The following is a 12,671-nucleotide window of genomic DNA, read 5'->3' on the forward strand; positions in this document are numbered from 1 at the left end:
GAAGGATGTTCCTTACACAGCCTGAAGCAAAATAAAAAGAGCTTCAAATTACATTATATAATTCCTTTTAATTATGGAGGAAAACATTTTGCAAGCACATATTTGAAAACATAAAATATCAGTGGGTAGGAGTCTTTAGATATATACATAAAAAAATCACTTGGGAACATCCTTAAGACCCTAAGATGTAAGGCTCTAGGTGAGCCTTTAATTCTGCATGAATGTTTCTGTTGATCTCCCTGGAGCCTGTCACTGCCTCTGGTCAAGGCCTTTGCTGGTAAACAGGAGCAAAACTACAAGTGTCGTTCTAGTTCATTTGAGGGAAAATAATGCAGGGTATTGTGCCTGATAATTACTTGCTACTTCCTCTGCTGTGAGATGGTACACCCACTGGGGGAAAATTTGTATGTGTAGATATGTATGTACATGTGTTTTCTGTGCCAGGGCAGTAAGGGACACCTCATCAGACATCTTGCCTTGAAAAGGCTTTCTTTCCTGGCTTTCTCTTTTTCTTCCTCCAGTGTCACGTTTCACACAGTGGTTAGTTATGGAGCACATTACTTGGAGTCCCATTGCAATCCCCATAAGGACCCACAGACCTCTGATTGTGGATCCTTATGTTAATATCTTGGTATAGCTGACTCTGTGCAAAAATTACTTCAGGCCTGGAGCTGGGCAGAGGCTCTGCTTATAAAGTTCTGGGGGGGCACAAGGCAATCTTTATGCAACCTGACCTGCCCACCCTCACCTCCTTGCCTGGGCCAAGAATCGTGAACGATCCTGTTCTGGAAGAAACCCCACCTTGCCACTGAGTGCTTTGAGCCAAGAGAAGGGGGAGCAGAGCTGGAGGCACAGGCATGAGGCCAAGCCACAAAGCCCAAAGCTCCAAAGTCAGAGGGTTCAGATCTGATACACCATTTGCCTTGTCCCTGCACCGTGGACTGGCTTTGATAGGCCTGATGGTACCTGGCAAGGAAGGTGTTTCCCTGCCTCCTGATGCCCACTGGATTTATATGTACCATGAATATAAACACATAAGAGTATGTTCACAGAGGCAGAGTTTGCAAGTGAATACTTATATGTAAGTGTGCATTTTAGGAAAACATACACAAGTGTACATAGGAACACATATGTGTGCACTTACCTATGTGAGAATGCTTTTGTATGGACAAGCATATCTTCAGAGAGTCTTTCAAAATATACATCTGATCTCTGCTGTAAACATATCAATGGCTTTTAAATGCTTTTAGGATAAAGAACCAAAACCTAATGCAGCTTATAAGGCCCTTTATGTGTGGCCCTGCTATGCTCCCTCTCTCTGCACACCTCTACACTGATCTTTGCTTAGTCCTTCTTATGCATGAGGTTTCCTTTCACCACAGGACCTTTATACATGCTTTTCTCCCTGAATGGTAAGTTCTTCCCTTCTCTCCTTTTCTAGAAATTACCTAGTCATCCTTCAGCTCTCAGTTGAAGCCTTACTTCTATGGGGGAACCTTTACAAACCTCTCAGAATTAGTCAGAGTCCCTCAAAACACTCTGAATCTCTACATAGAAATTGCCACAGTTAAAAATCTGTCTTCATTAAAAAAGAAACTTATCCCTCCCATTACACAAACTCAATAAGGGCAGAGATAAACTGTTTTTGTTCACTCACTGATCTTCAGCACGTAACAATTCCTGCCACTTAATAAGAACTCAACAGACATGTATTGAATCAGGGGTGTATACATTTACCTAGGAAGAAGGGCCAGTATAGGAACTTGTGTGCCTGTGTGTACTTAGATAGCGGTGGGACCATGATTACGTGACATGGCATATTTTCTCATTTGGAGCACACGAAAGTGTGCTTAGGAATACCCATGTGTATTTATCTAAGGGAGAATGTTTAGGTTGAGTACACCTGTGTCCTGTACGTGTGAACATATTCATATGGGAGTATACACAAAAGAACATAGATGTGTCCGTACATCTAAGTGAAAATGTATGTGTATATACGTGTGTTGATATAGATGTAGGCATCAATGTAAAAGTCTGTGTGTGTTATGTGTGTTTATTTGGGTATGTGCATATATGGAAGTGTATGTATATGTATGAATCATCCTGCAGCTGGGTGGGTCCTCCTTCAGATTTCTAAGTAGGAGGGTTTATGTAAATTAGGCAAATTGATACAGATAGACTTTAGTAATGATTTGACTTAATCATAGCAGAGTGTCCAGGAGGAAGGAGCACTGGACTAAGAGTCCATCCCTGCAGCAGAATCCTTTTTTCTTCCTGTGCTGCTATTTCTTGGTCTACATGCAGAGGGTTCAGGACAATGAGACAATGATGTTGTTGTGGAGGTACAACTGTGTAGATGCCATGTTGTCACAAAACACATTTTAAATCAAGTGCCTAATTGCTCAATGCACTTTATTATCACCTTTATCTTTCATAGTAACTTTTTATCATTTATAAATTATATTCATCTACATTGTTTTATTTGATAACACAGGGAAATTAGGATTCTGTTTATTTGACAGAATGGTTATTTTTGTGAATGTATGCAGATGTACAGGATCAATTTTTACAAGCCTACATTTTGTGTTCTTGAGCAGGAAGAGTGGGCAGGGGAAGACAGTGAGATCCCTAGGTACCCAAATTGCCATCCTAGGAGCACCTGCATCACAGTCCTCTGGGGGAAGTAGTGACAAAATGCAGATTGCTGGCCCCCAACCACAGTCCTGTTAGAATCTCAGGGAAGGGGGTCAGGAATGTGTATTTTCTCAGTGCAGATCATTTTTGGCCTCTGTAAGGTTTGGGACCCACTGCAATAACAAAAGACTTTTAGTGAGTCAAAAGACTCACTACCTAAACCAACAACACAATTTTATAGAAAGAAATTTCTAAGGCTGCCCACCTCAGGCCCTCGAGATTGACCCTTGCTTGGTTCTCTTAGGTTGAGGAGGCTAGGTGAGCATCTGGATTTATAGAAAGACACTGTGGGAACTAAAACAAGAAAGGAAGTCTGACAGGCTTATTGTTGCAATACATATTGTGAGAACTGTGAATCTCTCTCAAACAAAACAATAAAAACCCAGCAGATTGTCAGGGTTGACTGTAGTATTTAGAGACATCTAGTAGAATTTTTATAAAGAGAAACACTAGGCAGTCACATAGAGACAGAATTGTCTAAAAATGAAGGAATCTCCCCAACAGCAGTTGTGGCTTCTGGGCACAAGGCCTGAGGCTGCAACGCCAATATGGTGTGGTAGAAAAGAAAGCAAGCAGGGATTACCTAGGACTCCAATTCTGCTTTGTCATGGGTGTTGCCGTTATGATTTCAAAAACTGTTTTCCCTTCCTGGAGAAATGAATACATGCAGACACTCCAGTCTTTCCCTCATAGCACTAGAAAAATAATAATAAAACAAGCCACGAGAGATGGTCATCTCCAGGTCCCTGTGTTACCTTGCCACTGACGTTGCCTCTTGGAATCTGGGGTCTCTTAGTACACTAAGGGCGTATGCACTCTCTCAATGCCCTTCCTACCCTGATATTCTCTATTGTGGAGACTCAGATGCAGACACAGACCTGGGCAGAGAAATGGAAAGAGCACCCCATTTCCAGCTGTCAGGAGCTTCCTGACCCTAAAGCAGTGACTTGACTCAGCACAAACCCATGTGCTGTTAGCAGGCGCCTCCCTCTGCCTCCTTCCTGGCCTTGGTGGGGGAAGATCACTCAAACTGTGCCTGAATAATGGTGAAAGAGTGTGCTCCCAACTCTCAGCACAGTTTCTAAATGCAGATTCTCCCAACTCTCAGTCTGGTTTCCTAGCTGATACTTAGCCACCGCCTACCTAGAGGGCATAGGCTTGCCCCTTAGCTCCAAGGCTCAGAAATCCATCGGACCTCTCTGAAAAGAGTCCCTGGAGAATAAAATAAAATGCACCCATTAAAAATCTCCTCTCATCATTGTCTCCCTCCTTCTTTCTTACCTGATCCCCAACAGGAGGAAATATTGCCTATCTTAATGGTAAAGCACACGGGCTCTGGCTCAGAATACATGGGTTTTACTGCAGTATGGTCTGTAATCTTCAGCAACTTAGTTGATCCCTTCGAGTCTCAGTTTCTTGATTTCTAAGATAGGGACAAACATAATAGTACCTATTTTGTAGGGTTGCTGTGAGTACTAAATGAGATCATGCATGAGAATTGCCAAGTACAAGGCCTAGTTCATGGTAAGTACACTGTGTTTATTAGCCATCATGATCACAGCAAGTGCTCTATGGAATGGAAACCTGCTGTTGCACTTTTCAAATGGTAGGTATTGGTCACTATAAAACTTGATTAGACTTATTTTAACACAAGTCGACAGGCTGGGTCAGAGGCACTTAACAATGCAGAAAGAACCCTGCCCTGGAAGTTTGGTGGTTAGTTTCTCATGCTCTGAAAGCAGATCAGAGCCCGTGAAAGGAGCTTTCAAAGAGACAAGTACAGCATAGAAACATCTTTTTCAACCACCAGTAACAGGAGAGAGAGCATTCTGTTTAATTTACAAAATTTATCTCTGTAACCTTGTTCCTCAAAACGTGGTCCTTGGAAAAAATCCATGGGAACATGCTAAAATGCAGATTCTTAGGCCTCAGCTCAGATTTCCCAATCCAGATGCTCTGGAAATGATGATTCTTTTGTACTCCTAAAGTCTAAAAACTGCTAAATACTCTGCCAGGCTAGTAGCAATTACGATATCTGGATCATATTATATATAAAACATATTCAAGGAGGCATTTGTTAAAGTGTTATCAGTGGGTACAAAATTGTATGAATAATAATCATGTATGAATAATCTAATTCTGTTTTTATTTAAAAAAATATTTCTACCCATAGCCATGCTTAGGACAAAGGCTAAAAGTATATACATCACATTTAACAATGGCTGTCTCTAGGTGGTAATGTCGTATGTGATTTATCTCATTTTGTGCTTTCGTATATTTTTAAGTGTTTTACAATGAGTTCTGTTACCTTTTTTTTTTTTTTTTCCTGTGGTATGCGGGCCTCTCACTGTTGTGGCCTCTCCCGTTGCGGAGCACAGGCTTCTGACGCGCAGGCTCAGCGGCCACGGCTCACGGGCCCAGCCGCTCTGCGGCATGTGGGATCTTCCTGGACCGGGGCATGAACCCGTGTCCCCTGCATCGGCAGGTGGACTCTCAACCACTGTGCCACCAGGGAAGCCCTCTATTACCTTTTGAACAAGGTAAAAATGTGCTTTTAAAATAAGAGCCATCCAGCCAAATGTGCAGCACTGAAGACTTCCTGAAATCTTACAGAGTTTTGGAGAAAGAAGGAAATGCAGGACTTATGTAAACCAAACCATCTCTGCTCAGAGATGATTAAACAGGTCTAGAGAAGGGAAGTGACCTGCCTGAGGTTGCCCAGTGATTAGGGGTAGGCTATACAGTTCCCAAGTCTTCAGGACCTTAGGCCAGAGGGCTTTGAAGTGCTCCCTGTGCTGGCCAGGGACCTGCCTCCCTTCCTTTCCGTCCTGTGAGGGTGACAGAAAGACCACAGGAAGTGCAGTGATTCTGAGTGTGGAGAAGGATGTAATAGACTTTGCAGAGAGGACTTTTCAGCTCTCATTATTTTCTCTCTGGGAGTTAGTAGGTCATTTGCAAAAGGCATGGGAAGAGCAGCTGATGAAAAGGTTTAATAGTTTGGAAAACTGCTTAACCGTATTGCTCTATTTTTGGATTTCCCCCCATGGCCAAGGACTGTTGAGATCCTGATTTTCCCCAGAGGTTTCCTGGTTAGGAATGTAGTGAAACCTCTGAAATCCCAAGGAATTGGGGAGAAGGCCAGCTGGAGTTAGGGAATGGTCTGAATACTTTTTAAGAACATTTAGGTCTGTTGTTTTCAAGGACATAGAATCACAGATTTGGAAGGTTAGTCCAGGCCCTGCTCAGTGTAGGAACCCCTTGTGCTTCATCCCACACAGAGCTTTATTTGGACTTCTCTTGAATGCTTCCAATGAAAGGAGACTCACCACTCTGATAGAGAACCTGTTTCACTCTCAGAAAATTTTTCTTTCCCCTGAGCTGGAATCTATCTTCCTGTAGTGTTCTACTTGCCTTCTGGTATTCATCTAAAACAGGTATGCTCCTTTTTCCCAGATGGCCCTTAAATATTTGAAGGCAGTTATCATGTACCAAATAGTCCTTCACAGCATTCTCTTCTGCAAGCTGACCACCCCCAGTACCTTAAACCGTTATTTATATGACAAATGTCATCAACTCTAATTAGAAACAAACTGTTGTCTCTAATTAGCCTCTTAATTAACAGCTATATAAATTCAGAGCTAAGCAGAGCTTAGAGACCACCTGCACTAGCCTCATTATTCTACAGATGAGCAAACTGAGGTCCACTGAGAAAACAGGAAAACTGCCTTACCCAACTAGAGAGAGAGAGACAGAGAGAGAGGAGAGGCAGAGTTGAGACCTGAAATCTAGTTGCATGAATCCCAGTGCAGGCCTCTCTTCGCCTCACCCGGCTTTGCGTTATTCGTGAGACGCAAGAATTTCTCAAGTTCTTGAAAGTGGCTGGGAAGTTTGTTCTCTTAGGTATTTCAAAAATTCCTCCTTAAAATTATATTTGCACTGTTTGTGAAGTAGGGATTAGCATAGGGCTGAATTTAGTGGAGGTTATACTGTCAATGGAAAGCATCCTTCAAAGTGTATTAACTCTCATTGCTCTCTGCTGTCAGAAGTTCATCTCCATTGCCCTAAATGCTAGCTCAAAATGGCCAGCACATGTATAGGGCCACCTAGGCCTGCCAAATTTTCCATAAGGTCCAGATACCTGCTCAATGTAGGAGACCTTCCCAACTCTGGAACCAGAAAATGAATTTGCCAGGACGTGAAGCAGGCTGTGTTTCTGCTTTACCCTGTGCTTGTTTTAAAGTTTCGTATCCTCTTTTCAGTCTGGACTGATTCTCTGATGAAAAGACAAAGCAAAGACTCAGAGAAGCAAACTAGACACTTCAGTGATTGGTTTCCTTTCCCAGTCCACAGCAAACTCTGCAGTCACATGCTTCCAGGGGAACATTCCTCCCTGCCCCAATCCACAGCAGTCTCCCTCTTCTCTCAACAAGGTATTGCATTTCCAGTTTTTACACTTGTTCTGGCATGGATTATAAATTGCCTCATGCTGCTCCCTGGTTTCCATGTGTGCAGGAATCACTGCACCTGGGTTCCAGTCCTAACTCTGCAACTAGCTGGCGGTGTGGCTTTGGAAGGTGACAACCTTTCTGAAACTCAGTTCCCTCATTTGTTAGATGAGGACAGTTTTGCTACCTACCTCATAAGACTGTCAAGGTCACATAATGCCTAAAAGGTGCCTAGCATAGTTCCTAACATTTAGTAAGATTTTAGAAAAGATATCTGTGTAGTATTATTAATATTATGCTCCAGAATTCAGAGACAGAAACCTGTATTTTTCTCCTGCTGCACTCAGTAGTTGTAAATACCCCGATTGATCCTGGTCTAGTCTTCTTTTGGCAGTAGATACATCGGAAACATTCTAAGCATCGTGTAATGACAGTTCCTATTTCCCAGCTCCCTTTTCCCCAGATTCCCTCTCTCAATAATGATCTCAGTGGGGAGGCACACCCTGTCCTGCCACTTTGCACACCTGTCAGCTTGCATCTCAGCATAAGGTTCTCATTTGACAGACTCTGAGAACTTGCTGTCCAGGCAAAGACAACTTTATGATGATGAATCCAACACAAACCTTATGTAAGCAACCTGTCAGCAAACAGAGGGACAGGGAGACACTGACAAATGCCCACCCCCAAAAGAAACAAAGCAGAACAAAAGGAGAGAGAAAGCAAGGAGTTGAGATAGGCCTAAAATGCTCTTGCTTGTCAAAACCCTTAAAACTGGTCAATGTTCTTATATTTAAAGTATTCCCAAATGAACATGAATTAGGCTAAACTGCCTTTTAGCTGAGAGTCTGTGAACTAACATTCATTGCAGAGTTCTAAACTGAAATTACATTAAAATGCATCTCTAACCAAAAGAGTATATATACATTGTTTATTAATAATATTTATTGTCCATGGGACTTAACAAATGATGACGGAAAAGTTTCCAACTTTTTTTTCTTTTAAATAAGACTGTGGGAAATTTCTACCTGGAGTGGCTTGAAATCCCTTCAGGTCATAAAGAGTTAAGGAATCTCCCAATTTCCCTAAATGCTGAGGATATCCTAGTGAACTCTTGCCGAGAAAAAGGAATAATTCTTTCTTTTGTCCCTATCGCAGATTATTTGTTTATTGCCTGCGTTTTGTATTAAGGATGTGAAAGAACTAAAAATATCTGCTGAAATGAATTTGTTAATGTGACAACCCCAGGGAAAAGCTTCCGCAATTGAGGGTGAGGGCAGAATTCAATGACAATGTGGTGGAGAGAATACACCAATTCCTCGTATGACAGCCAGGTTCGCTGGCTTTAGCTCCATCTCTGACATCCTTGGCTTCTTACTTTGGGCAGGTCATCCCCCCTCACAGGCTTTTGGTCTCTTGGGATGTCAAATGCTTTCTATGCTTTCTCTTGCAAGTCTGATATCCCATGAGGCTATGAGGAGTGTGAAGATTAGCTGGAGAAGCTGCCTGCATCTCTGAGTGCAGGGCCCAGAGCAGGAGAAGAATGTGATAATAGGTATGAAAGCCCTTGGAGAAAAAGCAAAGTGCTAAATGGCACACGCTCTCCAAGGCTCGATGGCACATTCTAGAAACACGGGCAGCTAACTTTCTCTTGAGAGCTCAGGACTCACCCAGAAACACCCCATCACTGAGCTGACAGGAAGCAGAGGAGACTAATGCTTTTCTGGTTGGGGACCATGGCTGGGACAGAGGGAAGAAAGGAGTGGAGTCAGCTTCATGAGCGAGTGAAATGGCAATGAACCCTGCAGGCTGATCCTCTCCAGGCTGCCGTTGCCAAGGAGGATGATCCACTTGGTCAAACCTGGGCCAAGCTGTGGCTCAGACACACAGGCAAAAATAGAAAGGGGGTGGTAGAAGAAATGTGTTTACTTTTGTGATTTTTCCTTTACGTGCCTCTTAACACTATTATAATCTCTCCACAAACAGGCAGTAACTGCTCACAGTCCTCGCCTTCATTGATAAACCCTCCAAAACAATTCATGTCTCACAGGCAGTATGTGGGCAGCTGGAGAATCAGCTTGGCAGGCAGCGTGATGGAGTAGAAAGAGCACTGGCCCGGGGTCTGTCACTAACTGGGTGAACCGTGAGAAATTCCTCTCTGACGCTCTGCACAATGAAGTGGTTACATTAGGCAGAATCTAAAAATCTGTTTAGATTTTTGAAGTTTCTAACTGTAGTTCTCAGGCAGGGGTAATTTCATTCCTCAAGGGAAGGGTACTTGGCAATGACTGGAGACATTTTTGGTTGTCACAACTCAGGGGATGCACTGGCATCTAGTGGGTAGAGACCAGGGATGCTGCTGAACATCTGACAATGTGTACGACAGCCCTTCACAATGGAGAATTATCTGGTTAAAAATGTTAATAGTGCGAGGTTGAGAAATTTCGATTTGTACAGAAGTGACTAGAGTCACAGGGAGAGGGGAAAAAAGGGACAGCAGTTCAAAGGAGGAGGGGTCAAACCCTGTTTCTAGGTCATGAGGTATTCACCAGTTAAGTGTTTCCCAGCTTTTCTCCCTATAACCCACGACCTTTTCATTTCCCTTGGAATTACCGGGCTATGTTTGAGTAGCTTTTTCACAAGAACTTTCTTATCCTTAAAATGCCAAGCCCTGATGCAGTACAAAGATCTCTACTGTAAGACACGGCAAAGATAAAAATATAAGCAGCTACAAAACAAGTAGAACTGGAAGGTGGGCGGTGGGGGCACATGAAGGGACACAACAGATGCCCTTAACTCTGTTTCCATGAGTCAGTGTTTCTGATGTTACAACACAAGAATAATACCCGTAGGAAGAGCAAGATGAGCTGTGCTCAGGGCGGGCAGAACTGATGTGGGGGCACCAGCGTCAGGAGAGATACAGGTTTACAACAGCAGATTCAAAGGCAAATGAACAGGTTAAGCAATCAGTGCGTGTCATTCCACATTAAGTCACTGGGAAGTTATTGCAAATAGTTACCTGCGGTTTTCAGTGGGGGAGGCAGCCACACTCTAGTCAAGGGGTTTTGGAGAAACAGGTGCAATTAAGTCATGGTCAAACAATTTATTTACTGTAAACTTTAGACTTTGCTCAGGAAAACAACCAAAGCTGCCCCTCAAATCCCTGCCTGCAACACCCCGTTTGAGCAAATAAGAGGGGCGGGGAGAGTCCATGTTCACAGCAAAAGGTTCGAGAGACTCGAGTTTGTCCAGTCCAAGGGTGCAGGAAGGAAAGTCTCCTTCAGATACAAATTACCAGCAGCAATATATTACCCCTAATACTTGATCAATGAGGTAGATATGCGGGAAAAGTCATTAAAACATAGCAGCCCCAGGTCCTCTGAGACTGAAGCCCTTCAGACATAAACTTAGGAGTTCCATGCAAAGAGGAACTGAACTGTACAAGAAACAGTCACTCAAATACGTTTTCTCTTTTTTACAACTTAAAAAAATAAGGCAGAAGGATATCCTTCCTCCTGCACATCTCTATACAAGTTTATTCTAAATTTATTACACTCAAGTTAAATAGTCTGTTTAGTGTTTTGTTGGGTGGGGGGAGAAGGGGTCTTAAAAAGTAGAAAAAGCGCATTACAGCAGTGAGTCATTTGTACTACAGTTCCTCCCTTGCGAATCAGTGTTATCATTGGGCACAGTACCTTGCCGGTTCACAAAGTCTTCCGTGCCTGGGAGATCCTCACACAGCAGTTCATTGTCTTTCTCCTCCCCCAGGTGATATCCACTCTGTTCCCCTGGGTAGTCAGTTCTGCCATTGCTGTTGCTGGAGTAGCCGTCCCCAGAGGCCTTCAAGGAAGACTTGCGCTGGCACAGGAGCTCCTGGAAGGCAATCCTGAAATCTGGGCTCCGGCAGTAGATAAGGGGATTGAAAGCAGAGTTGACATAGCCCACCCAGTTTAGAAGGATGTAAACTTCCTTAGGGATGAGGTTATCCTGGATCACGTGCACAATGTTGACAATGAAGAAGGGCAGCCAGCACAGGGTGAAAGTGCCCATGATAATGCCTAAAGTCTTGAGGGCTTTGTGTTCCTTCAAGCAGAACTTGGAGGCCCTGCGTTGTCCGGGCCCGCTCCGCCCATCCTGCTCCATTTGGCTGATGTTCTGGGCATGGAAGCGGCCCTCAGATTTGTCGATCTTCTGGAGCTGCCTTTTGGCTACCTGGAAGACCTTGGAGTAGACGAAGACCATGACCACCAGGGGCAAGTAGAAGGACACAATGGAGGAGGCAATGGCATAGGCTTGGTTCGTGAAGAAGTCACAGCAGGTCTCCTTGGCATAGCAGTTGATGGCTTCCTGGTGGGTGGCCCGGTACCAGTGCATCTGAATGGGCAAGAAGGAGGTAAGGCCGGACACGACCCACACCATCAAAACGACCACCCGCGCCTTATTCTTGGTCAGCAGGCACTGATACTTGAAGGGTGATGTGATGGCAAGGTAGCGATCCACGGCGATCACGCACAGGGTCTCAATGCTGGCTGTGACGCACAACACGTCAATGGAAGTCCAAAACTCACACCAGAAGTTGCCAAAAGCCCACATTTTCATGAGGATGTGGCAGGCCCCAAAGGGCACCACCGCCAGGCCCATGAGCAGGTCAGCACAGGCCAGGGAGGTGATGAAGTAGTTGGTGACCGTCTGCAGACGCTCGAACTTGGCGATGGCTGTGATGACCAGCACGTTTCCAAACACGATGGCCAGGACGATAAGCGACATGACGATGCCCATGCCTACCACCCACGCCTCGTCCCGTTCCTGTGTGACGTCTTGGTCCGGTGCGTGGCTTCCGTTGGGCGCCAGCAAAAAGACGCTGCGGTTCCCGGGCTGCCCCATGGCGCGCAAGCTGGCAGGTGAGCGCACGGGCGGCCAGCGCACCAGCCGCCCCTCAGCGAGCGGACCTCCGGCGGGGCGCTGCGGGCAGCAAGCGGGCACCTGGAAGCCTCATTCAGCGGCCGTGGGGTGGGTGTGGTGGGGGCGCGTGGTGTTCTCAGCTCCGGGGGCGCTCTGGGCTCGCGGTGCCAGTCAGTTCCAGCCTGCGCTCTGGAGAAACAGCCTCGGAGTGCGCGCTGCCCGTTATGGGCACAGGGCTTTAGGGGAACTGCCCTCCCCGTGACGTGCTGGAACTTTTGACCAATAGCGTGTGCGGGAAGCCCCGAAGGGGCGAGGCCCTCCGCCCCTTCCCTCCTCTCTCCCGCCCCCTCCTGGGGGTGGCCCGGGCGGAGCACCCCCCCCCCCCCCCCCCCGCCCCCCGGCCCCGCTGCTCTCGGCGGGCGGGCGAGCCGGCCACCGCTCCCTCCCGGCTCCCTTGGCTGGCGCCGAGGGCTGAAGCTGGGGCTGGCGTGCTTACCAGCCAATCCAGGAGGTGCTGGTTCTTCCGTGGCTGCTACCTGTCTGCGCGGGGCGCCTGTGCGGCCTGAGATCTCGGAGCAGAGGGCGGTAGGCAGGCCTTCCTTCCCGTTCGGAGATAGATGAGAGCGCCCACCG

General features: G+C 45.7%; 1 protein-coding gene across 1 annotated transcript; it reads right to left on the reverse strand.

Annotated features, from left to right (window-relative positions):
- Positions 1-10,763: 10,763 nt before the first annotated feature.
- Positions 10,764-12,162, reverse strand: ADRB2 (adrenoceptor beta 2; the record flags this gene model as incomplete). Its single annotated transcript, XM_082835737.1, has 1 exon — positions 10,764-12,162. The coding sequence occupies exon 1, from the start codon at positions 12,018-12,020 to the stop codon at positions 10,764-10,766; it is 1,257 nt and encodes a 418-aa protein (XP_082691863.1). The 5' UTR covers positions 12,021-12,162.
- Positions 12,163-12,671: the final 509 nt, after the last annotated feature.

Source organism: Leucopleurus acutus (genome assembly GCF_964270905.1).
Source record: "Leucopleurus acutus genome assembly, chromosome: 3".
NCBI lineage: Eukaryota > Metazoa > Chordata > Mammalia > Artiodactyla > Delphinidae > Leucopleurus > Leucopleurus acutus.